Source organism: Ranitomeya variabilis, chromosome 2 (genome assembly GCF_051348905.1).
Source record: "Ranitomeya variabilis isolate aRanVar5 chromosome 2, aRanVar5.hap1, whole genome shotgun sequence".
In the NCBI taxonomy this organism is placed as follows: Eukaryota; Metazoa; Chordata; class Amphibia; order Anura; family Dendrobatidae; genus Ranitomeya; species Ranitomeya variabilis.
The window spans coordinates 352,172,638-352,200,110 of NC_135233.1; the positions used below are offsets into that span (position 1 = coordinate 352,172,638).

The following is a 27,473-nucleotide window of genomic DNA, read 5'->3' on the forward strand; positions in this document are numbered from 1 at the left end:
GACACACACACACATGCAGCATCAGACACACACATGCAGCATCAGACACACACACATGCAGCATCTCACACACACACACGCAGCATCTCACACACACACACACACATCACACACACACATGCAGCATCTCACACACACACACATGCAGCATCTCACACACACACGCAGCATCTCACACACACACACATCACACACACACACATGCAGCATCTCACACACACACACATGCAGCATCACACACATCACACACACACAATCTCCTCTGTGTTGCAGGGGCGGCTGATGTCCATGTGCAGCTCTTCAGTTTCTCCGGCTGCTCACAGCTCTGCACTGTCCCAGCACCTCCCCGTCTCTCCTTCTCTGCCGGGATAGCAGATGAGAGCAGGAGAAGCCGGAGCTCCGTGCACACACAGGAGGTAGTGAGTCGCTGACCTCTCATCTTGATCGCTGCTGGCTCTCAGCCTCTCTTCCTCAGCGTGGCAGGCAGCGCAGCGCCACACAGGGGGCGGGGTCGGTGGGGAGGCGACCCAGCTTTTATAAAAAAAAAAAAACAGCCACAAACCTAAGTTACTCAGGTGCCGCCCCCTGCATTGTCCCCGCCCTAGGCACGTAGTGCGGGACAACTAATGTCCCTCCCGGGATCCCGGGGCTGACTGTCAAAATCAGGACAGTCCTGCGGGATCCGGGACGGTTGGGAGGTATGGTAAACCCCCTTACATATTGCCTATAGATGAACCACTCACACAAAAATATAAAATCAATAAAGTTTATTGAATATAAATTTACAGCCATATATCATACAAAGAGAGGACATATGTATGAGGTTTGTAACAAGGTGGACACATCAAAGTATGGGGAAATTAGGTGGTAACGAGTCAAAAATATAATATAAGGCAATAGTGCCACATCAGACCAAATGCAGATCACCATATGCAATATTAAACAAAAAAAGGGAGTTCTATACGGATATAAAAATATTTATTTTTATTGTAACAATTATTAAAAGACATAAAATAGTCCAAAAAATGTAACAGTACAATAGTGGAAGGAAGGAGACCCTAGTACAAAAACATCCGAGTCACAGGCAAAAAAAAAAGGTAAAAAACACCATGGTATATCTACATAAATAAGCACCAATGTCAGCAAATACAAGCATGGTATGGGTATTTTACATAGTACTAATGTCCATGTGGACATATATCTACCATACTTGAACCAGTTGTAGTGCAAGTCTGATGCAAAATTGCTTACCCATGGTGAACTAGTTGTTTGCCTGGGGCTCTGAATACTCTGAATTTAGGGGGTATTCAGAGCCCCAGGCAAACAACTACTTCACCATGGGTAAGCAATTTTGCATCAGACTTGCACTACAACTGGTTCAAGTATGGTAGATATACACTCACCGGCCACTTTATTAGGTACACCATGCTAGTAACGGGTTGGACCCCCTTTTGCCTTCAGAACTGCCTCAATTCTTCGTGGCATAGATTCAACAAGGTGCTGGAAGCATTCCTCAGAGATTTTGGTCCATATTGACATGATGGCATCACACAGTTGCCGCAGATTTATCGGCTGCACATCCCAAAGATGCTCCATACAAGGCAGGATGGATCCATGCTTTCATGTTGTTTACGCCAAATTCTGACCCTACCATCCGAATGTCGCAGCAGAAATCGAGACTCATCAGACCAAGCAACGTTTTTCCAATCTTCTACTGTCCAATTTCGATGAGCTTGTACAAATTGTAGCCTCAGTTTCCTGTTCTTAGCTGAAAGGAGTGGTACCCGGTGTGGTCTTCTGCTGCTGTAGCCCATCTGCCTCAAAGTTCGACGCACTGTGCGTTCAGAGATGCTCTTAGGCCTACCTTGGTTGTAACGGGTGGCGATTTGAGTCACTGTTGCCTTTCTATCAGCTCGAACCAGTCTGGCAATTCTCCTCTGACCTCTGGCATCAACAAGGCATTTCCGCCCACAGAACTGCCGCTCACTGGATTTTTTTTCTTTTTCGGACCATTCTCTGTAAACCCTAGAGATGGTTGTGCGTGAAAATCCCAGTAGATCAGCAGTTTCTGAAATACTCAGACCAGCCCTTCTGGCACCAACAACCATGCCACGTTCAAAGGCACTCAAATCACCTTTCTTCCCCATACTGATGCTCGGTTTGAACTGCAGGAGATTGTCTTGACCATGTCTACATGCCTAAATGCACTGAGTTGCCGCCATGTGATTGGCTGATTAGAAATTAAGTGTTAACAAGAAGTTGGACAGGTGTACCTAATAAAGTGGCCGGTGAGTGTATGTCCACATGGACATTAGTACTATGTAAAATACCCATACCATGCTTGTATTTGCTGACATTGGTGCTTATTTATGTAGATATACCATGGTGTTTTTTACCTTTTTTTTGCCTGTGACTCGGATGTTTTTGTACTAGGGTCTCCTTCCTTCCACTATTGTACTGTTACATTTTTTGGACTATTTTATGTCTTTTAATAATTGTTACAATAAAAATAAATATTTTTATATCCATATAGAACTCCCTTTTTTTGTTTAATATTGAATTATTCGGAGTATACGTTATTGTTCCTTGACACATACATTGGTAGAGATAATTACCTGTCTACACCTGCACACGTTGTGTGTGAGGTCCATGTTATTTCTGTTGGTTTATTTTCATCACCATATGCAATGTAGTTGCCAGTGGACATTTCATGAATGTGTCTAAAGTAAATTGCAAAAATAGTTCAATTGGGTCATACAGGTGAAGTTGTTGCAAGATCAGTGCTTACCCATGGTATGATGTGCTAAGTCACAGACACCACCGCAAATGCCCTGACGCGCGTTTCGCTCACGTGCTTTCTCAAGGGGAGTGTGTACTTTGTATCCATCTATAGGCAATATATGATTCAATCCACTGCATACTGTATATATAGATTTGTGTCAATGGGGAGACGAGCACAGATATGTCTCTAGCCAGCTTTAACGTTTTTATGCTGTTTGAATATTTGCTTGTAAACCCCCTTACATGCAGCTTTGAAAATCTGCATAATAATTCTAGCATTATGTAACAGACTAAGGCAGATAAAACAGATACCGTGTAATGCACCTCTGGGTAGGATTTAGCAATATGTAACCGTCATATTCAGACACCCACATATAGATCAGTTTTGAATTGAGTTTTTGATCTTATAGAAGAAGGATATATGTCACTCTGTGTTCTGGATACTCGGATAGGACACCACTTCATATTTCAAATATAAAAAGGAATTTGGCACTTCAATTGTGCAATTAAAATAATTAATTCTTTATTGGAACCGCAATCCAAATAAATGTAATGTTTTGGTCCAACAATAGGACCTTCTTCAGACTAATGAATACATAAAGAAAAATTGGACAAGAATCTTCAAGATGAGACTGAATAGGAGAGTATGTGGAACAGACATCATGAGAATGTGGGCATCGGTGGTGATATGATGTTGTGGTTGTAGTAGGAAATATCTATGATCAAATTATGCCAATAAACAATCAGCATGGGGGGGGGTTGTGTTGAACCCCATTGCTGTACCTTGTGTTTGAAGGTAGAAGGTATCATGTAATAAAAAGAAATCCATGGGCTCTTAATTTTATCTCTAATAATGGGACCGGTAGATAAACCTCTCTGTTGTGGAGTTCAGTCATAATTTGCTCTGTATAAGCAACCTGATCCATGACTACCATGGCACCACATTATCTGCAGGTTTTATCACGGTGTCCCTACCATCCATAAGGGACATAAGGTCTTGCCTCCCTTTAAAGTTCAAATTGGATGGACGACGCCATTGTCATAAATTGATCTGTCCCGTGACGTTAGAGGCTTCCATCTCAATGATGGAATTAAAAGTTTCTATAGCTGCCTTTTTCTTCAGAGGCATAAAATAACTCTTCATTCTAAGACTTAAAAGTTGTAGATTCAAAGATATGCACGGTGTACTGGAACATACCCTAAAGATATTTCCACTACATAGAGCACACCTGAGCACATGGCGTCAGTAACACACCCCACACCTGCTCCGGAGGCACTGATCTATATTTGCCTATTAAACTACACTGGATAGCAGTCACATCCACAGGGCAATATCCAATTTATTTACTTCTGTTTCACTTGTTCTTCTCTTGATCATTTTGCAATCCGGAAAACAGTGTTAACCCTTTGCACTTGTGTATTTCTCAGGGATGGCTACACTCATCATTCTCATTTTTCCTTATCTTCTATAAAACACATTTTTTTACTATTTTGTTTTGGACAGGCAAAACAGTTTTATTGCAAATGAGGGCTCCTTGGTGCACCTTTGCCATGGCCGAGGACATATGTGCCGTTATGTGCCAAAAATCAGCCATAAATCAGCATGCCATGGAATGGCACATAAACCCTTTCCCACTTCAAGGATGCACCGAGGAACCCTCATTTGCCAATGCAATAAATCGGTTTTACTGTACAACTAAAGAAAGGAAATCTATACTACAGGTATGAGTTTTATAGGATCTAAGTCCCAAATAGGACTACATAAGTTGTGTAAATAGAGTTTTGAGGGTGAAGAACTCTCTTTAAAAACACAGGAGTCACTGATAAAAGCTAATGTGAACACAGCCTAATAGTTTTATTAGATATACAGGTAAAATTGTGAAATGGAACATATAATAGAGCCATTTAATGCCCCCAAAATGCTGCTGTACTTTGCTCAATAATGGTATCTCAAGGTGCCCAAAATAATGTCACAAGTTGGCAATAAAATAAAACATGAATACTGAACTAGCACCATATGGGTAACATTGTACCCACATGAAAGTGCTCTGCAGTGTTTGCATAAAATTCACCATAAAATGAAAAAACTGTGTTCCCTTGCTCATACAGACACAGCCAAAAATGTATGTCCAACATGCAGTATGACCAAAATATGAAATTCTTTTAAACCATAACCTAAAAAGTTATTGAGTCTGTTACCCTGGGTGCACCCTGCCAATAATGGCCATGCACATAATGGCCATGCACAGCTCATTTCAACCTAATAGGCTATTACCAAAATATTAAAGGGGTTTTCTAGTGAAAAGAAATCTGCTATCCACAGGGAAGGTGATAGTTTATAGATCAGTGGGGGTCCAATTACAGTGGGTACCCAATGATCTGCAGAATGGAGCATTTTTATCCCTGTTAGAATTGAGTGAAGGTGCGCATGATCAACTGAGAGGAGGAGCGCATGCTGTATTTATTATTTATGGGGTTGCTAAGTGCTATAGAAAATGAATGCAACTAAGGTTGAGCATGCTCAGTTACTCGCCTTTAAAAATACGACTCTGCGATGGGGGTCTGTGACACCCCAGGAGTTCGGCTGTCACAGTGGTATTGCCTTCCTCATGGGGATGGTGATGCCATGCCTGGAAATGAGGAAAGATCACTTTAACAGGTAAACACATACATACAACATAGTTCTGACTCCAGGCCAGAAGGAGGAGCTCTGATCAAGTTTGTGGGTGGCTCCCCTTTATATATTCTGGCTAGAGGAAGAGTTAGGGAGAGTCAGGAAGAGAGTGGGGCCATGCAGACGTGAGGATCTGCAGCTCCTGTGAGGAAAGCTGGAGCCATGCAGACCTGTGATTCTGCAGCTCCTGGAAAGGAAAGAGAGGAACAGAACAGTTTGTAGAGAGTGTGAAGGAGGAAGGAGCAAAGGAGAAGTGAAGAGCTGGAGGGGAGCTGCGACTGAGCTTCCTCCACTCTGAAGCGCATGAAACCGGTGTCTGGAAGACCGAGGTTGTGGGGGTAACTGTATGCCCCACAGCAGAAACCGGTGGGCATGAGATTGCAAGTCGCCTGTCCACTATTACACCTGAAGGCACAGCAACACATAGAGCCTAGAGTCATCTTAGAGACACCTGTAAAAAGGCTCGAGTTGCCTGCCATGCGGGTAGTGTCATACCAAAAAGGACAGAGAGAAAGTGAGGACCTTGTGTGAAGCCATAGGTAGCAAGGAACTGCAACACAGTGCAGAAAGGAAGGCTTCCAACCCCACCTGGCTAGGGGAATCTCTGAATCGCTTCCAGGCTGGCCAACCGCACTGTCACCTGTGATCCGTACCCTGGACTGTGGCTGCTTTTCATCACCAGTAAAAGGTAAAGAGACTGCAACCTTGTGTCCTCTAATTCTTTCTGGCACTACACCGTCTGTCATCCTTGCCTTCTACACTGGGAGCCCTTGGAACTAAGCTTTACCTGTGGGAAGTCATACCATCCCTGCTGCAGAACCATCACCCCAGAGGACCCCTTTAAGCAGCGTCGGTTATCCCTGACTGAATACCACAGGTGGCGTCACGAACACTTTCATAAACTTTATTCCCCTTGTATTGGACACTCAGGGCCACGGACCGGGTCACTGCCACCTTGACAAATCCCTTAAAGAACTGGCCCGGTACCGAGTACCCCTAGCCCCTAGCGGGCACTTCAGGTCTCAAGACTGAGACCCCCAGCAATTAGCAAGTTATCCCCTATGCAATGGATAGGAAATTCTTCAATATTTTGGGAATAACTGTTTAGCACACTGGCTCAGCTGACTTGCAGAACGTGAATCCAGGCCACACTTGGAATATATAGGGCTTATATCTGAAGAACCTGATTGTTTATAACCCTCCAAAACATTGTATACTGTAGGACACGGCCAGCTTCTTATGGAGCTGGATATCTATTGTTCTTGAGATTAATAATTTAATGAAAACCAAAATTCAGAAGTTTCCAACTGAACATTTGGAGTCTTCGAATAACCTCAAGTAGTATAATATATCAGGCCTGGATGAGACGGCTACAAAACCCTTGGTCTGGTATTCATTTTGGGAGAAATTTGCATCTCATCCAAGAGTTCCTGGCTCTCAGCAGATTCATGTGACTTCTAGAGCTGAAGATTACTTAAAGCCAAATATTGTTTATTCAGAAAGTATTCCCGAAAAGAGAGGAGTCAAGATTCCCAAGCTGCAGAGTAAGGTAAGCGACCTGTTGTTCTCGTTCCCTGGTGTCATCAGTTTATGTCACTTCTACACAAGGGATTTATGCGTTGATATATTTTTGTTGTGTCATCATATGCATCTTCAGTTTATGTTTTACTAGAAGATGGGTCATGGGTAATAAGCAAAGTAGATCACTCCATTTTGCCATTTAAATGCTATATGCACATGATGCCTGTTTCAGACGCATTCAGCCTGAAATTTGCCTGAAAAAGTGTTGCAAAATCACAAAAAATTTACCTATGTATAAGCAACATTGCTGTGCACATGTTCAGTCTTTTGTTACTTCTCTTCTACATTTCCAAGCCACGTCTTACAGTTCCAGCAGAGTGGACAGGATTTATAGTCATCTCATGCCCACTGTGCTTTTTTTCTTACTCAGCACCAACTGACCCACGGTGTGTGCTTCAAATCCGCAACATGTCAATTTCGCTTGCGGGTATGCTGAGTTTTATGAACATATTTTTCCCATCGACTTGCATTATATGCGGAAAATCCAGAGGTTAAAAAATGCACACGCATTTTTAGTGTGTGTCCACACATCAAAAACTCATGTAATCCACACCTAAGTATATCAGTACAGGGTGGGCCATTTACATGGATACAACTAAATAAAATGGAAATGGTTGGTGATATCAACTTCCTGTTTGTGGCACATTAGTATATGGGAGGGGGAAAACTTTTCAAGATGGGTGGTGACCATGGCGGCCATTTTGAAGTTGGCCATTTTGGATCCAACTTTATTTTTCCCAATGGAAAGAGGGTCATGTGACATCAAACTTATTGAGAATTTCACAGGAAAAAAATGGTGTGCTTGGTTTTAACGTAACTTTATTCTTTCATGAGTTATTTACAAGTTTATGACCACTTATAAAATGTGTTTAAAGTGCTGCCCATTGTGTTGGATTGTCAATGCAACCCTCTTCTGCCACTCTTGAAACACTGATAGTAACACTGTAGAAGAAATGCTAGCACAGGCTTCCAGTGTCCGTTGTTTCAGATGCTGCAAATCTCGTATCTTCACAGCATAGACAATTGCCTTCAGATGACCCCAAAGATAAAAGTCTAAGGGGGGGCAGATCGGGAGACCTTGATGGCCATTCAACTGGCCCACAACGACCATCATGATGATGTGTTGCCCTCTTTGTGCACTGAAGATGGCACATTCAATGAGTTTTTCCAGCAAGATTGTGCACCACCACTAGGGTTGAGCAAAACGGATCGGACATTTTCAAAAATCGCCGACTTTCGGCAAAGTCGGGTTTCGTGAAACCCGACCAGATCCCAGCGTGGGATCGGCCATGCGGTCGGCGATCTTCGCGCCAAAGTCGCGTTTTGTATGACGCTTTAAGCGCCATTTCTCAGCCAATGAAGGTGGACGCAGAGTTTGGGCAGCGTGATGACATAGGTCTCGGTCCCCACCATCTTAGAGAAGGGCATGACAGTGATTGGTTTGCTTTCTGCGGCGTCACAGGGGCTATAAAGGGGCGTGCACGCCGACCGCCATCTTACTGCTGCCGATCTGAGCATAGGGAGAGGTTGCTGCAGCTTCGTCAGAAGAAGGGAAATAGTTAGGGAGGGAAGATTAACCCCCAAACTGCTTGTGCTGTAGCGATTTCCACTGTCCAACACCACCTTTTCTTTGCAGGGACAGTGGAGGCTAGATTTCTGTGCATCAGCTCTGTAGCTTATAAGGCTCCCTGATAGCTGCATTGCTGTTTGTACGCCGCTGTGCAAACCAACTGCTTTTTTCAAAGCAAAAATCCTGTTGCTTCTTTCTGCACAGTTCTCTTGTTTCTTTGTCCACACTCTTGTGTGCAGCAGTCCTTTTTATTGCTGCCATACTTGTCCTTTGATCATTGTAGGGAGAATGAAATTCTACTAGAGCCCTTGTATATTTTGATCTTCCAGCCACTTTCTGCCACTCAAACTGTGTAGTGTAATACAGTGGGCCTGATTTTTTCCTGCATTCTCCCACACATAAAAAGGGAGATTTATATTGCCACTAAGTGCATCTGCGTTAGTCCTGTTTGGCGTATATCTGCCAGCCACATTCTGCCACTCAAACTGTGTAGTGTAATACAGTGGGCCTGATTTTTTTCTGCATTCTCCCACACATAAAAAGGGAGATTTATATTGCCACTGAATGCATCTGCGTGAGTCCTGTTTGTGGCATATCTGCCAGCCACTTTCTGCCACTCAAACTGTGTAGTATAATACAGTGGGCCTGATTTTTCTGCTGTCTCCCACACATAAAAAGGGAGATTTATATTGCCACTGAGTGCATCTGCGTCAGTCCTGTTTGTGGCATATCTGCCAGCCACTTTCTGCCACTCAAACTGTGTAGAGTAATACAGTGGGCATGATTTTTTCCTGCATTCTCCCACACATAAAAAAGGGAGATTTATATTGCCACTGAGTGCATCTGCGTCAGTCCTGTTTGGCGTATATCTGCCAGCCACATTCTGCCACTCAAACTGTGTAGTGTAATACAGTGGGCCTGATTTTTTCTGCATTCTCCCACACATAAAAAGGGAGATTTATATTGCCACTGAGTGCATCTGCGTCAGTCCTGTTTGTGGCATATCTGCCAGCCACTTTCTGCCACTCAAACTGTGTAGTGTAATACAGTTGGCCTGATTTTTCTGCTGTCTCCCACACATAAAAAGGGAGATTTACATTGCGACTAAGTGCATCTGCGTCAGTCCTGTTTGGCGTATATCTGCCAGTCACTTTCTGCCACTTATACTGTGTAGTGTAATACAGTGGGCCTGAATTTTGCAGCAGTCCCCCACACATATAGAAAGGGAAATTTAAATTCACAACAAGTTTATGGATCGCCTCCAGGCGCAGGGCAGTGGGGTACTCAGTACCAGGTCCCTCTGTCTCGGTTCTGGGGATGTCACGGTGGCCCGACCCGGTCCGTGGCCCTGCTAAGGGGCGCCCAATCAAAGGTGGTAGTTTGTCAAGTGTTCGTGATGCCACCTGTGGTGTTCGGTCAGGATGACCGACGCTGCTTAGGGGTCCACTGGGGTAATGTTATGGCAGCTAGATGGAATACCTTCCCACAGGTGAAGTATGTCCCCAGGGCTTCCCAGTAAGGTAGATGATGATGGTGTAGGTCGCAGTAAATAACGAGGACACAGGGTTGCAGTCTCTTTACCTTTTACTGTAAACTTCAGCATCCACCATCCAGAGCACTGCTAACAGGGATGGCTGAATCCGGCCGGTCCGAAGGCACATCCAGAGTTCCCTTTGCAGGTGGAAATCAGTAGCCTTCCTACTAGCGCCTGTGTGTTGTAGTACTTCCCTGCTGAGCACCACGGGATAGTCCTCACAACTGTCGTGTATGTTTCTGATATTTTCTCTCTCCGTCCCCCAGATGGTATGGATAGGATGACCCGTATGACGGGGTAGGCCTGGAGCTATTTTATAGGGACCCTAGAGACGCCCCTCTCCCACAATTTGCCTCTGTTGTCTTCATTAGGTTAAAGGTTGGCCAGCCAACTTGGAATTAACTGTCCTGCCGTAGTTTGAAGTAATGCGTAGAGCCTATTTCTCCCTTGGTGTTCCGGCCACCGGCTACGCGCCTCAGAAGGATGTTGCCGATCTTAAGGCAGGACTCCTCCTGGTATTATCTCCTTGTGCTGTGATCTCGTTTCTCACTTCTCCACAATACACCTCGCTTCTTGTCCTTTCTTAGGATGCTGCCGCAATGAGGTGCAGGCTCAGCTCCGTAACGTTCTATCTCTTGCTATGTCTCTGTCAGGATCCCACCCCTGACAGGGACCTCTGTTTGCAGCTCTGATGTTCCTTTTTCTCCCTCTGTCTGCCTGACAGGTCTTCTCTGGGTCGAACCCAGGTAGCTTTCTGACTAGCTTCCTATCCAGCCCCCAGTTTTACCCAAGTGTGAGGAGTGGCCTAATAGATAGAACCTTTTGCTCCCCCTGGTGGCCGGAGTGTGAAGTGTAGTGTGTGACTGTGATACCTGGTCAGGTGAACTCCTTTAGTACCATCAGACGTACCATCACTCCCCCTGGTGGAAGAGCGACAATACTGCAATGACCAGGACTCTGGGGCGCTGCACTTACATACACCTTCTACCTTGTTTTACAGTACCATATAACGGTTGTTAGTTTGGTTACATTTTCCTAAGAATGAGGAAATCTGGTGGAAGAGGTCGTGGCCGTGTGTGGTCATTGCCAGCTGGTAATGATGGTGGTGGTGGTGGAGCATCTGGTGGTAGTGGGAAAAGAAAAATAGCACCTAAGGCTCGAGTTGTTGAGCCAGCGTCATCGTCTGGCTACACAAGGCCTCGAAGGCTTCCTTTTTTGGGAGTAGGAAAACCGCTTTTAAAGCCGGAGCAGCAGGAAAAAGTTTTGGCTTTCCTTGCTGACTCAGCCTCTAGCTCTTTCGCCTCCTCTTCCGAAAGTTGCAAATTTAAAAGCAGCGAGTCGTCAGTGGATGCTCACGGTCAGGAACAAGTCGCTTCCTTGTGTCCTTCACCCAAAGCAAAAGTGAAGGATTCAGCAGGCAACACTACAGTTTACTCCATGGAGCTCTTTACACATACTGTGCCAGGGTTAGAAAGGGAAATAGTTCACAGCCCATTACAAGATGAATCGGACATGGAGTGCACAGATGCACAGCCACAGCTAGATTATTATGCTGTTCCATTGACTCAGATCACAACATTGCCCTAGCAGTGTACTCAGCCAGAATCTGACCCTGATGAGACTATGGTGCCCCGTCCCGAACGCTATAGCACCTTACACGGTGACACAGAGGAAGGTGCACAGGACATTGAAAAGGAGGTGATAAATGACCCAGTTGTTGACCCCGATTGGCAGCCATTGGGGGAACAGGGTGCCACTGGCAGTAGCTCTGAAGCTGAGGAGGATGAGCCGCAGCAGGCATCAACATCGCAACAGCTTTCATCTGGCAGGCCTGCATCAGGCCCAAAACGTGTGTCAAAAACCACAACAGATGTAGGACAGCGTTGCAATCCGGTGACAGTAGCACTGAAAAGGTATTCCATAGTAGGACGAGTGCAGTGTGGCAATTTTTTAACCAAGATCCGAATGATCAGTCCAAAGTTATATGTAATAAATGCTCCAAGACCTTTAGCAGAGGGAAGAATCTACAAAGTTTAAATACAACGTGCATGCGTAGACATCTAACCAGCAGGCACTTGGAAGCATGGACTAACTACCAAACTTCCCGTACCATTGATGCACCTGCTCAAATTGAAGTTAGTCAGCAACGCAACATTGCTTCCCTCACTGGAAGCCCACCGGTTATGACACCACCAGTAACAAATGTGGAGGTATTGTCGCAAGGCCAAAGCAGTCAGGGAATCACAAGGTTCTTGGTTGGAAACACTGTAGGTAGGCCCACATCAAGAATACCATCACCAAGCCTCTCTCAATCTGCCATGTCCACCACCCCCGCTAGTTCCACCATATGCAGCTCTCCAGTCCAGCTCAGCCTACAAGAGACTCTCGATAGGAAAAGAAAGTACTCTTCCTCTCATCCGCGTACACAGGGTTTGAACGGCTATATTGCTCGACTAATCTCGTTAGAGATGATGCCCTACCGGTTGGTTGAAAGCGAAGCTTTCAAAGCCCTGATGGCCTACGCAGTACCATGCTATGACCTACCCAGTCGACACTTCTTTGCGAGAAAAGCCATCCCAGCACTTCACCAACATATCAAAGAACGCATTGTCCATGCACTGAGGCAATCGGTGAGTAGAAAGGCGCACCTCACAACTGATGCATGGACCAGTAGGCATGGCAAGGGACGTTACGTGTCCATCACGGCACACTGGGTTAATGTGTTGGATGCAGGGTCCACATGGGACAGCCATAGTGGCACAGTTCTGCCTAGCCCACAGTCTAGGAAACAGTTGGCTGTAGGCATTTGCACCTCCTCCTCCTCCTCCAGAAGCGAAAGCTTGTCCACAGAGCTCAGTCGCACGAACACTCCATCCGCAGCTGCCAGTGTTGCACCCGTGGTGTCCCATTATGGAACAGCTAGTGGTAAGCATCAGCAGGCTGTGCTGCAAATGAAGTGTTTGGGCGACAACAGACACACCGCGGAAGTACTGGCCGAGTACTTGCAGCAAGAAACTCAGTCATGGCTGGGCAGTGTACATCTTGAGGCAGGCAAGGTAGTCAGTGATAACGGAAGGAATTTTATGGCTGCCATAGCCCTTTCCGAAATGAAACACATACCTTGCCTGGCTTACACCTTGAACCTTGTGGTGCAGTGCTTCCTCAAGAATTACCCTGATTTACCAGCCCTGCTCCTGAAGGTGCGCAGACTTTGCTCGCACATCCGCCGGTCGCCCGTCCACTCCAGCCGTATGCTTAACCATGAGCGATCGCTGAATCTTCCCCAGCACCGCCTAATAATAGACGTTGCAACAAGCTGGAACTCCACACTGCACATGCTTCAGAGGCTGTGTGAGCAGAGGTGTGCTGTCATGTATTTGTGGGAGGATACACATACACAGGCAGGGGAAAGGACAACCACAACCAATATATAGAGATACCCAGAAAACCACCAAGCAGGGAATAATTATAAAATGCCTTTATTATATATAATTGGCAATTAAGTATAACAAAATTGTGCGCACAACAGGACAAGAAACAATAAATTAAAATCAATATTAGAAATAGATGGTAGAGGCTGACCCAGATTATATTTATATATATCTACATATACAGGTAGTGCATCCCTCTAATAAAGTGTAATCAACCAAAAAATAAAAAAATAAATAAATAAAACAACCGCAACAAGGTGTGATATATATAAAAAAATAATAACCATACATGAGAGGATATTTATATCACATATGCAGTATATCATCTATTGGTGTTTATTACTATAACCAGATTGATATAATCATATCCCACGTATGTGTGCAACTGCAATATAAAATGTGCAAGTGGCAAGTACAAAGAACGTGCCTTATGTGTCAGCCTATGTGTAATTCAGCACCGCGTATCTGTGTGTCCACATATGCAACACTGTGAAGTGCAAAGTGCAGAGTGCTGCCTGCCGTCAGGCTATTGCAGGAGCCCCACAAAAAAACAACTAAAGTGCACTGTGTAAATAAGAGGGAAATATACGCAATCTACCTTAATGCCAGGGTCATCCACGTCCCGTAATAGCGCACCCCGACGCGCGTTTCGGATCTTAATCCTTCGTCCCCCTGGCCTAAGGCCACGTTCACACATTCAGTATTTTACATCCGTATTTGTAAGTCAAAACCAGGAGTGGAACAATCAGAGAAAAAGTATAATAGAAACACACTTCTGTATTTATCACCCGCTCCTGGTTTTGGCTTACAACTACGGAGTTAAAATACTGACCAAATACTGAAGGTGTGCATGTGGCCTAAGAAAACAGCACAAAATGGATGTCAATCACTTCCTATGGCCACGATCATACTTTCAGTATTTGGTCAGTATTTTATATCCTTATTGGAAACACGTCACCACTTCTGCATTGTTCACCCACTCCTGGTTTTGGCTTATAAATATTGATGTAAAATACTGAGCAAATACTGATAGCGTGAATGTGGCTTATGGCTGAAAGTATGGAGCAAAGGCTGTAAAAAAACAGCAAGACCGCCGGCAAAGCAGCTTCAGGAAATCACAGACAACTTTTTCCTGAAGCTGATTTGCTTAGAAAAGCCTTGGAATTAAGATGTGTGCACATAACCTAAGACAGTTTTCTATTAACAGACATAATACTGCTGTAGAGTGTCAAAATAAAACTGCTATATACAGTGCAGCATTCTTATGACTACCATGTTGTTCCCAAAGTTAAGTAAAATCTAAATAATTCTTCCTTAAAAAAGGCATAGAGAAAATACTGACATATCAATGCCACATAATACTGCATATTAAATAAATAGTGATTAAAACTGCCGTACACTGCATCCTCTATGAGTCAGGGCCTTGGTCAATCTTTGATTTTATTAGTTATTTTTATGGTGGTTGCCTGTATGGGAAAAGAGTAGTTTTCATTTCTTCTCAAACAAGGCACAGAAAGTGTGTTGGTTACTAACACCCAGGGGGGGCACAGTGTGATGGATGGTTGCAGAACAGTCTAATCTTAGTCACACATCATCCACATTCTTCGTGATAAAGAGCATCTTTTACTTGGAGCAACAAAACCATATTACAATAAATTAGATTGATTAGTACCACCATCATTTTTTTAATAGAAGCTGTTGTGGAGACACGGGGGGTCAGCAGGCGCCCAAAACTGCATGGACCAGGGATCGTCCCACCGAATGCCCGCTCTCCTTTTAACCTGGGCATAATGCTACTCAGACAACACATGGTGAGGGTAAAACAGTGTGGCAATACTTTATTGAACCACAAAACAGGCAGATAACACATAGAACAGTCCCAGAACAGTACCCAAGATGGTGCACATTACAGAGTCTCACCCTTCTGCTGACTCGCCGGGATAATAGCAGCTGTTACTTCAGATCTTCCAGGGCTGATTACCCCACCTGTGTCACACACAGAGAGAGGAAGTAATGACAAGTGTAGGAAGATGACAGTTCATTCAGGTATAAGGGCCAGTTGACTGGAGGGTCACAATCTAGCTTCATCTTCCAGGGTCGACTACCCCACCTGTGGTACTAACAGAGAGAAGATAATGACAAGCTTAGGAAGATGACAGTCCATTCAGGTACAAGGCCATTTGATCGGAGGATCACAACCTGGCTTCTTCGAACATCTCCACGGAGCCAGACGACTGGCAGGTCCCAATCCTGGCTTTCTCAAAACGTATCCATGGAATCACAAAGTCAATGCAGCCGATCTGTATTCTTCCAGCCGGGGCTGAGGTCCCCTAAGCTGGCATCCTGTAGAATGACAAATTTGTGTTCCTCGTGATGGAGCCATGATGTCTTGGCTGAAGTCCTGTAGAGTCTCTGGATGTTCTGGACATCTTTGGCTGCTGTCCTGTCTCTGGTCCTTTGGATGTTTGGATGTCATGGCTGAATCTATGAATGCATAGATTTTTCTCCTCTGTTTTGAATGCCATCCAACTGACTGGCATGGACAATGTATAATTAGCATATTAACAAATATCACTAGTCATCCAGGATAAGAGCACAGTATGTTACATCAAATGTCAACTTACAAAACAATATTACAGGCTTACACAACCCCACCAATCAGATATTGATGACATATCCTAAGGATAGGCCATCAATGTAAAGAGTGGACAACCTCTATAATGCTAAATCTGTATACACCTGATGAAGAAGCCGAGTTGGCTCTGAAACGCATCCTTTTTTTACTTGTTCCAGGGGTTTTATAGAATAAATAATGTGGGTTTGTAAATCTTTGCTACGTCACAAGTTAATACGAGTCTCCCTCATCCACTGAAGACACTGGACTAATTGAGCTACAGCACCAGTACAGCAGATTTTTTTCTCTTTCGTTAAACCTCTCTGTTCCAGAAAGGATTTGTCGACAGCAGTTGGCTCTGTTACTTTCAAGGGCATTCAGTTATTGTACACTTGGAACAATGACATAAAGTTAGTTTTTCTTAATTTTTGTCCATTTCTTATATTGCGATAGGTGATGCTTTACGTGCTTCTTTTTATCTTTTGTAGATTTTGTGTACCCTGTGGTGGCTACACTAGATCATTAGTGATAGCGTAAACATAAGTCATAAAAAAGTATGGCTACTGATTGATGAGTTACCTAAGCCTTTCAGTGGTGTGAAAAAGTGTTTGCCCCCTTCTTGATTTCATATTCTTTTGCATGTTTGTCACACTTAAATGTTTCAGATCACCAAACAAATTGAAATATTAGACAAAGAAAACACAAGTAAACATAAAATGCAGCCTTTAAATGAAGGCCTTCTTTATTATTAAGGGAAAAAGAAATCCAAACTTACAGGGCCCTGTGTGAAAAGGTGATTGCCCCTAAACCTAATAACTAGTTGGGCCACCCATAGCAACAACAACTGCAATCAAGCATTTGCGAAAGCTGGCAATGAGTCTTTTTCAATGCTTTGGAGGATTTTGGCCCACTCATCTTTGCAGAATTGTTGTAACTCAGCCACATTGGAGGGTTTCCGAGCATGAATCACCTTTTTAAGGTCATGCCACAGCATCTCAATCAGATTAAGGTCAGGACTTTGACTAGGCCACTCCAAAGTCTTAATTTTGTTTTAATTAAGCCATTCAAAGGTGGACTTACTGGTGTGTGTTTGAATCTTTGTCCTGCCGCATAACCCAAGTGCGCTTCAGCTTAAGGTAACGAACAGATGGCCAGACATTCTCCTTTAGTTTTTATTGGTATACAGCAGAATTCATGGTTCCATTTACCACAGCAAGTCTTGCAGGTCCTGAAGCACCAAAACAGCCCCAAACCATCACACTACTACCACCACCATATTTTACTGTTGGTATGATTTTACTTTTCTGAAATGTTATGTTGCTTCTACGCCCGATGTAATGGGACATACACCTTCCAAAACTTTCAGCTTTTGTTTCGTCAGTCCACAGAGTATTCTCCCAAAAGTCTTGTGGATCATCAAGTTGTTTTCTGGAAATATGAGACTAGCCTTTAAGTTCTTATTGCTCAGCACTGGTTTTCATCTTGGAACTGTGCCATACAGGCCATTTTTGCTCAGTTTCTTTCTTACAGTGGAGTCATGAACACTGACCTTACCTAAGGCAAGTGAGGTCTGCAGTTCTTTGGATGTTAATGTGGGGTCTTTTGTGACCTCTTGGATGAGTCGTTGCTGCGCTCTTGGCGTAATTTTGGTCAACCAACCACTCCTGGGAAATATAAGTAGAAAAATGTTCAGCTCACCCCATTATGTCCATGATTAAGACTGTGTAGGTTGAAACATGTAGGATTCATTCCTTGCACTGGGATTGCTCATATCTGCATATCTGTTCTTTTTTAATATGATGATAAATAAACGTCAAGTTTTAAGAATCATATCTCCTGTGGTTGTTGGAGACAACTTTTCTTGCACATTAAACCACTCCTGGGAAGATTCACCACTGTTACATCTTTTCGCCATTTGTGGATAATGGCTCTCACTGTGGTTCACTGGAATCCCAAAGCTTTAGAAATGACTTTAGAACCTTTTTCCGACTGATAGATCTCAATTACTTTGTTTCTCATATGTTCCAGAATTTCTTTGGATCTCGGTATGCTGACTAGCGTTTGAGGATCTTTGGTCTACTTAACATTGTTAGGCATGTCCTATTTAAGTGATTCCTTGATTGAGGACAGGTGTGGCAGTAATCGGGCCTGGGTGTGGCCAAAAAATTTGAACTTAGTCTCCCAAAGGTGTGATAAACCACAGTTAATTTATGTTTTAAGGGGGGGGGGGGAGAAATCACTTTTTCACATAGGGTCCTGTGAGTTTGGATTTCATTTTCCCTTAATAATAAAAACCTTAATTTAAAAACTGCATGTTGTGTTTACCTATGTTATGTTTGTCTAATATTTAAATTTGTTTAGTGATCTGAAACATTTAAATGTGACATACATGCAAAAGAATAGGAAATCAGGAAGGGACCAAACACATTTTCACACCACTGTATATATGGCTGATATTAACTATAATTTGTTGTTAACCTGGGTCCCATAATGAAGCTGTAAACCCTTTATAGTACTAGTGTGCATTCTTTGTGTATGTGGTGGCTATTGGTGTTGAGTATTGTCCCTGTCCATCTAGTGCATTCATTGTAAAGATGGAGAAGTCATCTAAACTCCCTCTCTGAAGACTTCTCATATATTATTGTTTTGACCTGCTGCTTTATGTGTCCTGTTTCAAGTCATTTAACATATACTGTGCTCTGCAGTAGTGAGTTACCGAGGGCAGGGTTAACAGCTAGTGCCAGACCAGATTTTTGAGAGAAGTAATATGGGCACATAGGAAGCTTGTTCCTGTTTGTTAGTTAGTTGAAGAATAGTCTTTGAAAGAATAAAAAGTATTGTTGCTTAGAAGTTCACAAGTAAAGGCCCCGTCTCACTAAGCGATTTACCAATGATCACGACCAGCGATATGACCTGGCCGTGATCGTTGGTAAGTCGCTGTGTGGTCGCTGGGGAGCTGTCACACAGACCGCTCTCCCCAGCGACCAACGATCAGGGGAACGACTTCGGCATCGTTGAAACTGTCTTCAACGATGCCGAAGTCCCCCTGCAGCACCCGGGTAACCAGGGTAAACATCGGGTTACTAAGCGCAGGGCCGCGCTTAGTAACCCGATGTTTACCCTGGTTACCAAAAAAAACAAACACTACATACTCGCCTTTCGGTGTCCAGGTCCCTTGCCGTCTGCTTCCTGCTCTGACTGAGCCGCCGTACTGTGAGAGCAGAGCGCAGCGGTGACGTCACTGCTGCGCTCTCACTTCTCACTGTACGGCCGGGAGTCAGTGAGAGCAGGAAGCAGACGGCAAGGGACCTGGACACCGAAAGGCGAGTATGTACTGTTTGTTTTTTTTGGTAACCAGGGTAAACATCGGGTTACTAAGCGCGGCCCTGCGCTTAGTAACCCGATGTTTACCCTGGTTACCAGTGAAGACATCGCTGGATCGGTGTCACACACACCGATTCAGCGATGTCAGCGGGGCCTCAACGACCAAAAAAAGGTCCAGGCCATTCTGACACGACCAGCGATCTCGCAGCAGGGGCCTGATCGCTGGTACGTGTCACACATAGCGAGATCGCTATGGAGGTCGCTGTTGCGTCACAAAACTTGTGACTCAGCAGCGATCTCGCTAGCGATCTCGCTATGTGAGACGGGGCCTTAAGAGTGTGTGTAAGCGACAGAAGAATTGAAGTGTTAACGAGTTCAAGAACAAGTTCTACAGTAGCTGAATTTATACACCCTAAAGTACAGAGATAGAAGGAGAAGTAATGTGAAGGTTCCTTTCCACCATTATTAGTACCTGTCATCTAATATATAAAGCTGAATGTGTGTATGTGTGTACGTGTGTATGTCCGGGATTGGCATCTGAACCGTCGCAGCTACAGCCACAAAATTTTGCAGTCACATGTCTGGACCCCGAGAGCGTCATAGGCTATGTTGTGAGGTGAAATTTTAACCCCGCGCTTTCCAATTCACCAAACAATTTTGCCCTTATCTACATAATGGGGAAAAAGTGAAAGGAAAAGTGTTGGAGGCGTCGCAGCTACAGCCACAAAATTTTGCACAGTCACATGTCTGGACCCCGAGAGCGTCATAGGCTATGTTGTGAGGTGAAATTTTAACCCCGCGCTTTCCAATTCACCAAACAATTTTGCCCCATCTACATAATGGGGAAAAAATGAAAGGAAAAGTGTTGGAGGCAAATTAACAGCTGCCAGATGTGAACAAGGGGGACTTAAAGAATGAGAGCGATGGCGCCAAAGAGTATATACTGTACAGTTGCTAAGGTGGGGCCCCGACATGGGATAATCACCACACCACCACGGGGATATGAACACACACACAAAATGCGCCACACACTACCACGTGCTCGAACACATATACCACCGTCAGCGCACATTTCCCCACACATACACCAACCTCGCAACATCAAAGTCGAAACACAAAAGTCGACGCTCAAAACTCGCCACGCGCAAAACTCTCCACATGCAAAACTCGCCACACGTGCAAAAATCGCCACATGGAAAACTCGCCACACGCAAAACTTGCACACGCGGAAAAATTGCCACATGCACAAAAGTTGCAACACATGCAAAAGTTGCCTCACACAAAACTTGCACATACTCAAAAGGCACCACACATAAAACTCGCCACGCGCAAAACTCGCCATGCGCAAAACTTGCTGCACACAACTTGCTACACTAACCTGTCACATGCAACTCGACACACAAAAAGTTGCTACACGCATGTCGCCACACAAAACTCATCTCACAAAAGTCGCTACATGCATGTCACCACACGCAACTCAACACACACAACTTGACACACAAAACTCGCCCTAAAACACACACAAGTCTGGTATTATCCTTCAAAAATAAAAATCTGATTAATAAGCAGACAAACTACAAGAGCAACAAATGTACCATATAGGAATCTGGCAGCTGTCAGTCACATGACTAGTCTATTATGTGTATGTGTGAGCTAATATATACTGCCAGGTAGGCTGGGGATTTATCAGGCTGCCAATTTAGCTTACAAATACTGAGGTAAAAATACTGACCAAATAACGTGTGAATGAGGTCTAATACAGGAGGAGATGACATACAGATATATACTATATACAGGAGGAGATGACACACAGGTATATACTATTTACAGGAGGAGATGACACACAGGTATATACTATATACAGGAGGAGATGACACACGCATATATACTATATACAGGAGAGATGACACACAGGTATATACTATATACAGGGGAGATGACTGTTGTGAACTATATTTGTTGGCTCCCTCTTGTGGTCACTAGCGGTATGGCACTTGGATTATCCTTCCCCAGGTTGGTACCCACCTGGTTCGTTAGGCCTTGGGTGTTCCTATTTAGACTTCCTGGAAACTCAGTCTAGTGCCTGGAATCGATGTAATCAGTCTATGTCTGTTTTCCTCCTGACTCCTGGTCCCTGAGTTTTGCAAGATAAGCTAAGTTCTGCTTTCTTATTTTTGTCCTTTTGCATTTGCTCTTATTTTGTTCCAGCTTGTTCAAAATGTGATTTCTGTTTTTGCTGGAAGCTCTAGGGGGCTGATATTCTCCCCCCACACCGTTAGTCGGTGCGGGGGTTCTTGGATCTTCAGCGTGGATATTTTTATAGGGTTTTTTGCTGACCGCATAAGTCCTCTTCCTATTTTCTGCTATTAATTAGTGGGCCTCTCTTTGCTAAATCTAGTTCATTCTTACGTTTGTCTTTTCTTCTTACCTCACCGTTATTGTTTGTTGGGGGCTTGTATAATAACTTTGGGGTCTTTTCTCTGGAGGCAAGTGAGGTCTTATTTTCTCTGAAAGGGTTAGTTAGTTCTCCGGCTGGTGCGAGACGTCTAGAATCAACGTAGGTACGTTCCCCGGCTACTTCTAGTTGTTGTGCCAGGATCAGATATGCGGTCAGCCAAGTTACCACTTCCCTATGAGCTGGTTTTTGTGTTTGCGGACTTAGCTGGAACTCCTGAGATCCTCTACCACTAGGATCATAACAGTATTCCAGGCCCAAAAAGAGAATATTTAATGCATTGCTGAAGCGGGATTAAAAGAAAAAAAAAGTTCTGAGTTTTTTTTTTTTCTCCTTCCCCTTTTTCTCTGAGTGGCTTGAAGCCCTGCTGCAGACACGAATGTTCAGACTCTGATTACTAGTGTGGATCAGCTTGCTGCACGAGTGCAGGGCATTCAGGATTTTGTTACTTGTAGTCCTATGTCAGAGCCTAAGATACCTATTCCTGAGCTGTTCTCTGGAGATCGATTTAAATTTAGGAATTTTAGGAATAATTGTAAATTGTTTCTATCTTTGAGACCTCGTTCGTCTGGAGACTCAGCTCAGCAAGTTAAAATTGTTACCTCCTTCTTGCGTGGCGACCCTCAGGATTGGGCCTTCTCATTGGCGCCAGGAGATCCTGCATTGGCAAATATTGATGCGTTTTTTCTGGCGCTCGGATTGCTTTATGAGGAGCCTAATCTTGAAATTCAGGCAGAAAAAGCGTTGCTGGCTATCTCTCAGGGCCAGGATGAAGCTGAAGTGTATTGCCAAAACTTTCGGAAATGGTCCGTGCTTACTCAATGGAATGAGTGTGCTCTGGCCGCAAATTTCAGAGATGGCCTTTCTGAGGCCATTAAGAATGTGATGGTGGGGTTTCCCATCCCTACAAGTCTGAATGATTCTATGACTCTTGCCATTCAGATTGATCGGCGTTTGCGGGAGCGCAAATCTGCTAATTCTCTGGCAGTATTGTCTGAACGGACACCTGACTCAATGCAATGTGATAGAATTCAGACTAAAACTGAACGACAAAATCATAGACGTCAGAATGGGTTGTGTTTTTACTGCGGTGACTCTACACATGTTATCTCAGCATGCTCTAAACGCCTAACAAAGGTTGTTAGTCCTGTCGCCATTGGTAATTTGCAGCCTAAGTTTATTTTGTCTGTGACTTTAATTTGCTCATTGTCTTCCTACCCTGTTATGGCATTTGTGGATTCTGGTGCTGCCCTGAGTCTTATGGACTTGTCGTTTGCCAAGCGCTGTGGTTTTGTCCTGGAGCCTTTGGAAAATCCTATTCCTCTTAGAGGAATTGATGCTACGCCATTGGCGGAGAATAAACCGCAGTATTGGACACAAGTGACCATGTGCATGACTCCTGAACATCGGGAGGTGATTCGTTTTCTTGTTCTGCATAAAATGCATGATTTGGTCGTTTTGGGTCTGCCATGGTTACAGACCCATAATCCAGTTTTGGATTGGAAGGCTATGTCTGTGTCAAGTTGGGGTTGTCAGGGAATTCATTGCGATTCCCCGCCGGTCTCTATTGCCTCTTCTACTCCTTCTGAAGTTCCGGAGTATTTATTGGACTATCAGGATGTATTCAGTGAGTCCAGGTCCAGTGCCCTTCCTCCTCATAGGGACTGTGACTGCGCTATAGATTTGATTCCTGGTAGTAAATTTCCTAAGGGACGATTATTTAATCTATCTGTACCTGAGCATGCTGCAATGCGTTCTTATATAAAGGAGTCTTTGGAGAAGGGACATATTCGTCCATCTTCTTCCCCTCTTGGTGCGGGATTCTTTTTTGTGGCCAAGAAAGACGGGTCTTTGAGACCTTGTATTGACTATCGGCTTCTGAATAATATCACTGTCAAATTTCAGTATCCTTTGCCACTATTGTCGGACTTGTTTGCTCGGATTAAGGGTGCCAGTTGGTTCACCAAGATAGATCTTCGTGGTGCGTACAACCTTGTGCGCATTAAGCAGGGAGATGAATGGAAAACTGCGTTCAATACGCCCGAAGGTCATTTTGAGTACTTGGTGATGCCTTTTGGGCTCTCTAATGCTCCTTCAGTGTTTCAGTCCTTTATGCATGACATCTTCCGGAAGTATCTAGATAAATTTATGATTGTTTATCTGGGTGATATTCTGTTTTTTTCTGATGATTGGGATTCTCATGTAAAGTAGGTCAGGATGGTGTTTCAGGTTTTGCGTGATAATGCTTTGTTTGTGAAGGGCTCAAAGTGTCTCTTTGGAGTGCAGAAGGTTTCCTTCTTGGGTTTTATTTTCTCCCCTTCTACTGTGGATATGGACCCAGTCAAGGTCCGAGCTATTCATGATTGGACTCAACCCACGTCTGTTAAGAGTCTTCAGAAGTTCTTGGGTTTTGCTAATTTCTACCGTCGTTTTATTGCTAATTTTTCTAGCGTTGTTCAACCTTTGACGGATATGACCAAGAAAGGTTCTGATGTTGCTAATTGGGCTCCTGCAGCCGTGGAGGCTTTTCGGGAGCTGAAGCGCCGGTTTACTTCGGCGCCTGTTTTGTGCCAGCCTGATGTCTCACTTCCCTTTCAGGTTGAAGTGGATGCTTCTGAGATCGGTGCCGGAGCTGTTTTGTCGCAGAAAGGCCCTGGTTGCTCTGTGATGAGACCATGTGCTTTTTTCTCTAGGAAATTTTCGCCTGCTGAGCGGAACTATGATGTTGGTAATCGGGAGTTATTGGCCATGAAGTGGGCATTTGAGGAGTGGCGTCATTGGCTCGAGGGAGCTAAGCATCGTGTGGTGGTCTTGACTGATCACAAGAATCTGAAAATCTCGAGTCTGCTAAGTGCCTGAATCCTAGACAGGCTCGTTGGTCGTTGTTTTTCTCCCGTTTTGACTTTGTGGTCTCGTACCTGCCTGGTTCAAAGAATGTGAAGGCTGATGCTCTTTCTAGGAGCTTTGTGCCTGACTCTCCCGGCGTCTCAGAGCCAGCTGGTATTCTTAAAGAGGGAGTAATCTTGTCGGCCATTTCTCCTGATTTGCGACATGTGTTGCAGAGATTTCAGGCTGGTAGACCTGACCCTTGCCCACCTGATAGATTGTTTGTTCCTGATAAATGGACCAGCAGGGTTATCTCTGAGGTTCATTCCTCGGTGCTGGCAGGGCATCCTGGGATTTTTGGTACCAGAGATTTGGTGGCTAGGTCCTTTTGGTGGCCTTCCCTGTCGCGGGATGTGCGTTCTTTTGTGCAGTCCTGTGGGATTTGTGCTCGGGCTAAGCCTTGCTGTTCTCGTGCCAGCGGGTTGCTTTTGCCCTTGCCCGTCCCGAAGAGGCCTTGGACGCACATTTCCATGGATTTCATTTCAGATCTTCCGGTGTCTCAAGGAATGTCTGTCATCTGGGTGGTGTGTGATCGTTTTTCCAAGATGGTCCATTTGGTGCCCTTGCCTAAGTTACCTTCCTCTTCCGATCTGGTTCCTTTGTTCTTTCAGAATGTGGTTCGTTTGCACGGCATTCCTGAGAATATCGTGTCTGACAGAGGATCCCAGTTTGTGTCCAGATTCTGGCGATCTTTTTGTGCTAAGATGGGCATTGATTTGTCATTTTCATCTGCCTTTCATCCTCAGACTAATGGCCAAACGGAGCAAACTAATCAGACGCTGGAGGCTTATTTGAGATGTTTTGTTTCTGCGGATCAGGATGATTGGGTGACCTTCTTGCCATATGCTGAGTTTGCCCTCAATAATCGGGCTAGTTCCGCTACTTTGGTTTCGCCATTTTTCTGCAACTCTGGTTTTCATCCGCGTTTTTCCTCGGGTCATGTTGAACCTTCTGACTGTCCTGGGGTGGATTCCGTGGTGGATAGGTTGCAGCGAATTTGGAATCATGTGGTGGACAACTTAAAGTTGTCACAGGAGAAGGCTCAGCGTTTTGCCAACCGCCGCCGCGGTGTGGGTCCCCGACTTCGTGTTGGGGATTTGGTTTGGTTGTCTTCTCGGTTTGTCCCTCTGAAGGTTTCCTCTCCTAAGTTTAAGCCTTGCTTTATTGGTCCTTATAAAATTTTGGAAGTCCTTAATCCGGTGTCTTTTCGTTTGGATCTTCCTGTGTCGTTTGCCATTCACAATGTGTTCCATAGGTCTTTGTTGCGGCGGAACGTTGTGCCTATGGTTCCTGCTGTTGAGCCTCCTGCTCCGGTGTTGGTTGAGGGCGAGTTGGAGTACGTGGAGGAGAAGATCTTGGATTCTCGTCTCTCTAGACGGAGGCTTCAGTATCTGGTCAAATGGAGGGGCTATGGTCAGGAGGATAATTCCTGGGTGGCCGCCTCTGATGTTCATGCGGCCGATTTGGTTCGTGCCTTTCACGCTGCTCATCCTGATCGCCCTGGTGGTCCTGGTGAGGGTTCGGTGACCCCTCCTTAAAGGGGGGGTACTGTTGTGAACTATATTTGTTGGCTCCCTCTTGTGGTCACTAGCGGTATGGCACTTGGATTATCCTTCCCCAGGTTGGTACCCACCTGGTTCGTTAGGCCTTGGGTGTTCCTATTTAGACTTCCTGGAAACTCAGTCTAGTGCCTGGAATCGATGTAATCAGTCTATGTCTGTTTTCCTCCTGACTCCTGGTCCCTGAGTTTTGCAAGATAAGCTAAGTTCTGCTTTCTTATTTTTGTCCTTTTGCATTTGCTCTTATTTTGTTCCAGCTTGTTCAAAATGTGATTTCTGTTTTTGCTGGAAGCTCTAGGGGGCTGATATTCTCCCCCCACACCGTTAGTCGGTGCAGGGGTTCTTGGATCTTCAGCATGGATATTTTTATAGGGTTTTTTGCTGACCGCATAAGTCCTCTTCCTATTTTCTGCTATTAATTAGTGGGCCTCTCTTTGCTAAATCTAGTTCATTCTTACGTTTGTCTTTTCTTCTTACCTCACCGTTATTATTTGTTGGGGGCTTGTATAATAACTTTGGGGTCTTTTCTCTGGAGGCAAGTGAGGTCTTATTTTCTCTGAAAGGGTTAGTTAGTTCTCCGGCTGGTGCGAGACGTCTAGAATCAACGTAGGTACGTTCCCCGGCTACTTCTAGTTGTTGTGCCAGGATCAGATATGCGGTCAGCCAAGGTACCACTTCCCTATGAGCTGGTTTTTGTGTTTGCGGACTTAGCTGGAACTCCTGAGATCCTCTACCACTAGGATCATAACAGATGACACACAGGCATATACTATATACAGGAGAGATGACACACAGGTATAAAGTATATACAGTAGGAGATGACATACAGGTATATACTATATACAGGAGGAGATGACGCACAGGTATATACTATTTACAGGGGAGATGACACACAGGTATATACTATATACAGGAGGAGATGACACACAGATATATACTATATACAGGAGAGATGACACACAGGTATATACTATATAGAGGAGGAGATGACATACAGGTACATACTACATACAGGAGGAGATGACATACAGGTATATACTATATACAGGAGGAGATGACACACA

The 27,473-nt window shown here is 44.5% G+C and overlaps 1 protein-coding gene across 1 annotated transcript in view; it reads left to right on the top strand.

The window, feature by feature from the left end:
* The first annotated feature begins 1,337 nt into the window (after positions 1 to 1,337).
* Positions 1,338 to 27,473, top strand: part of LOC143803750 (cytochrome P450 2F2-like) — an 84,018-nt gene continuing 57,882 nt past the window's right edge. Inside the window, exons 1-2 of the mRNA XM_077281523.1 lie at positions 1,338 to 1,341; positions 6,811 to 7,004. Of these exons, the coding sequence (XP_077137638.1) occupies positions 1,338 to 1,341; positions 6,811 to 7,004 (198 nt within the window). The remainder of the gene's footprint in view (positions 1,342 to 6,810; positions 7,005 to 27,473) is intronic.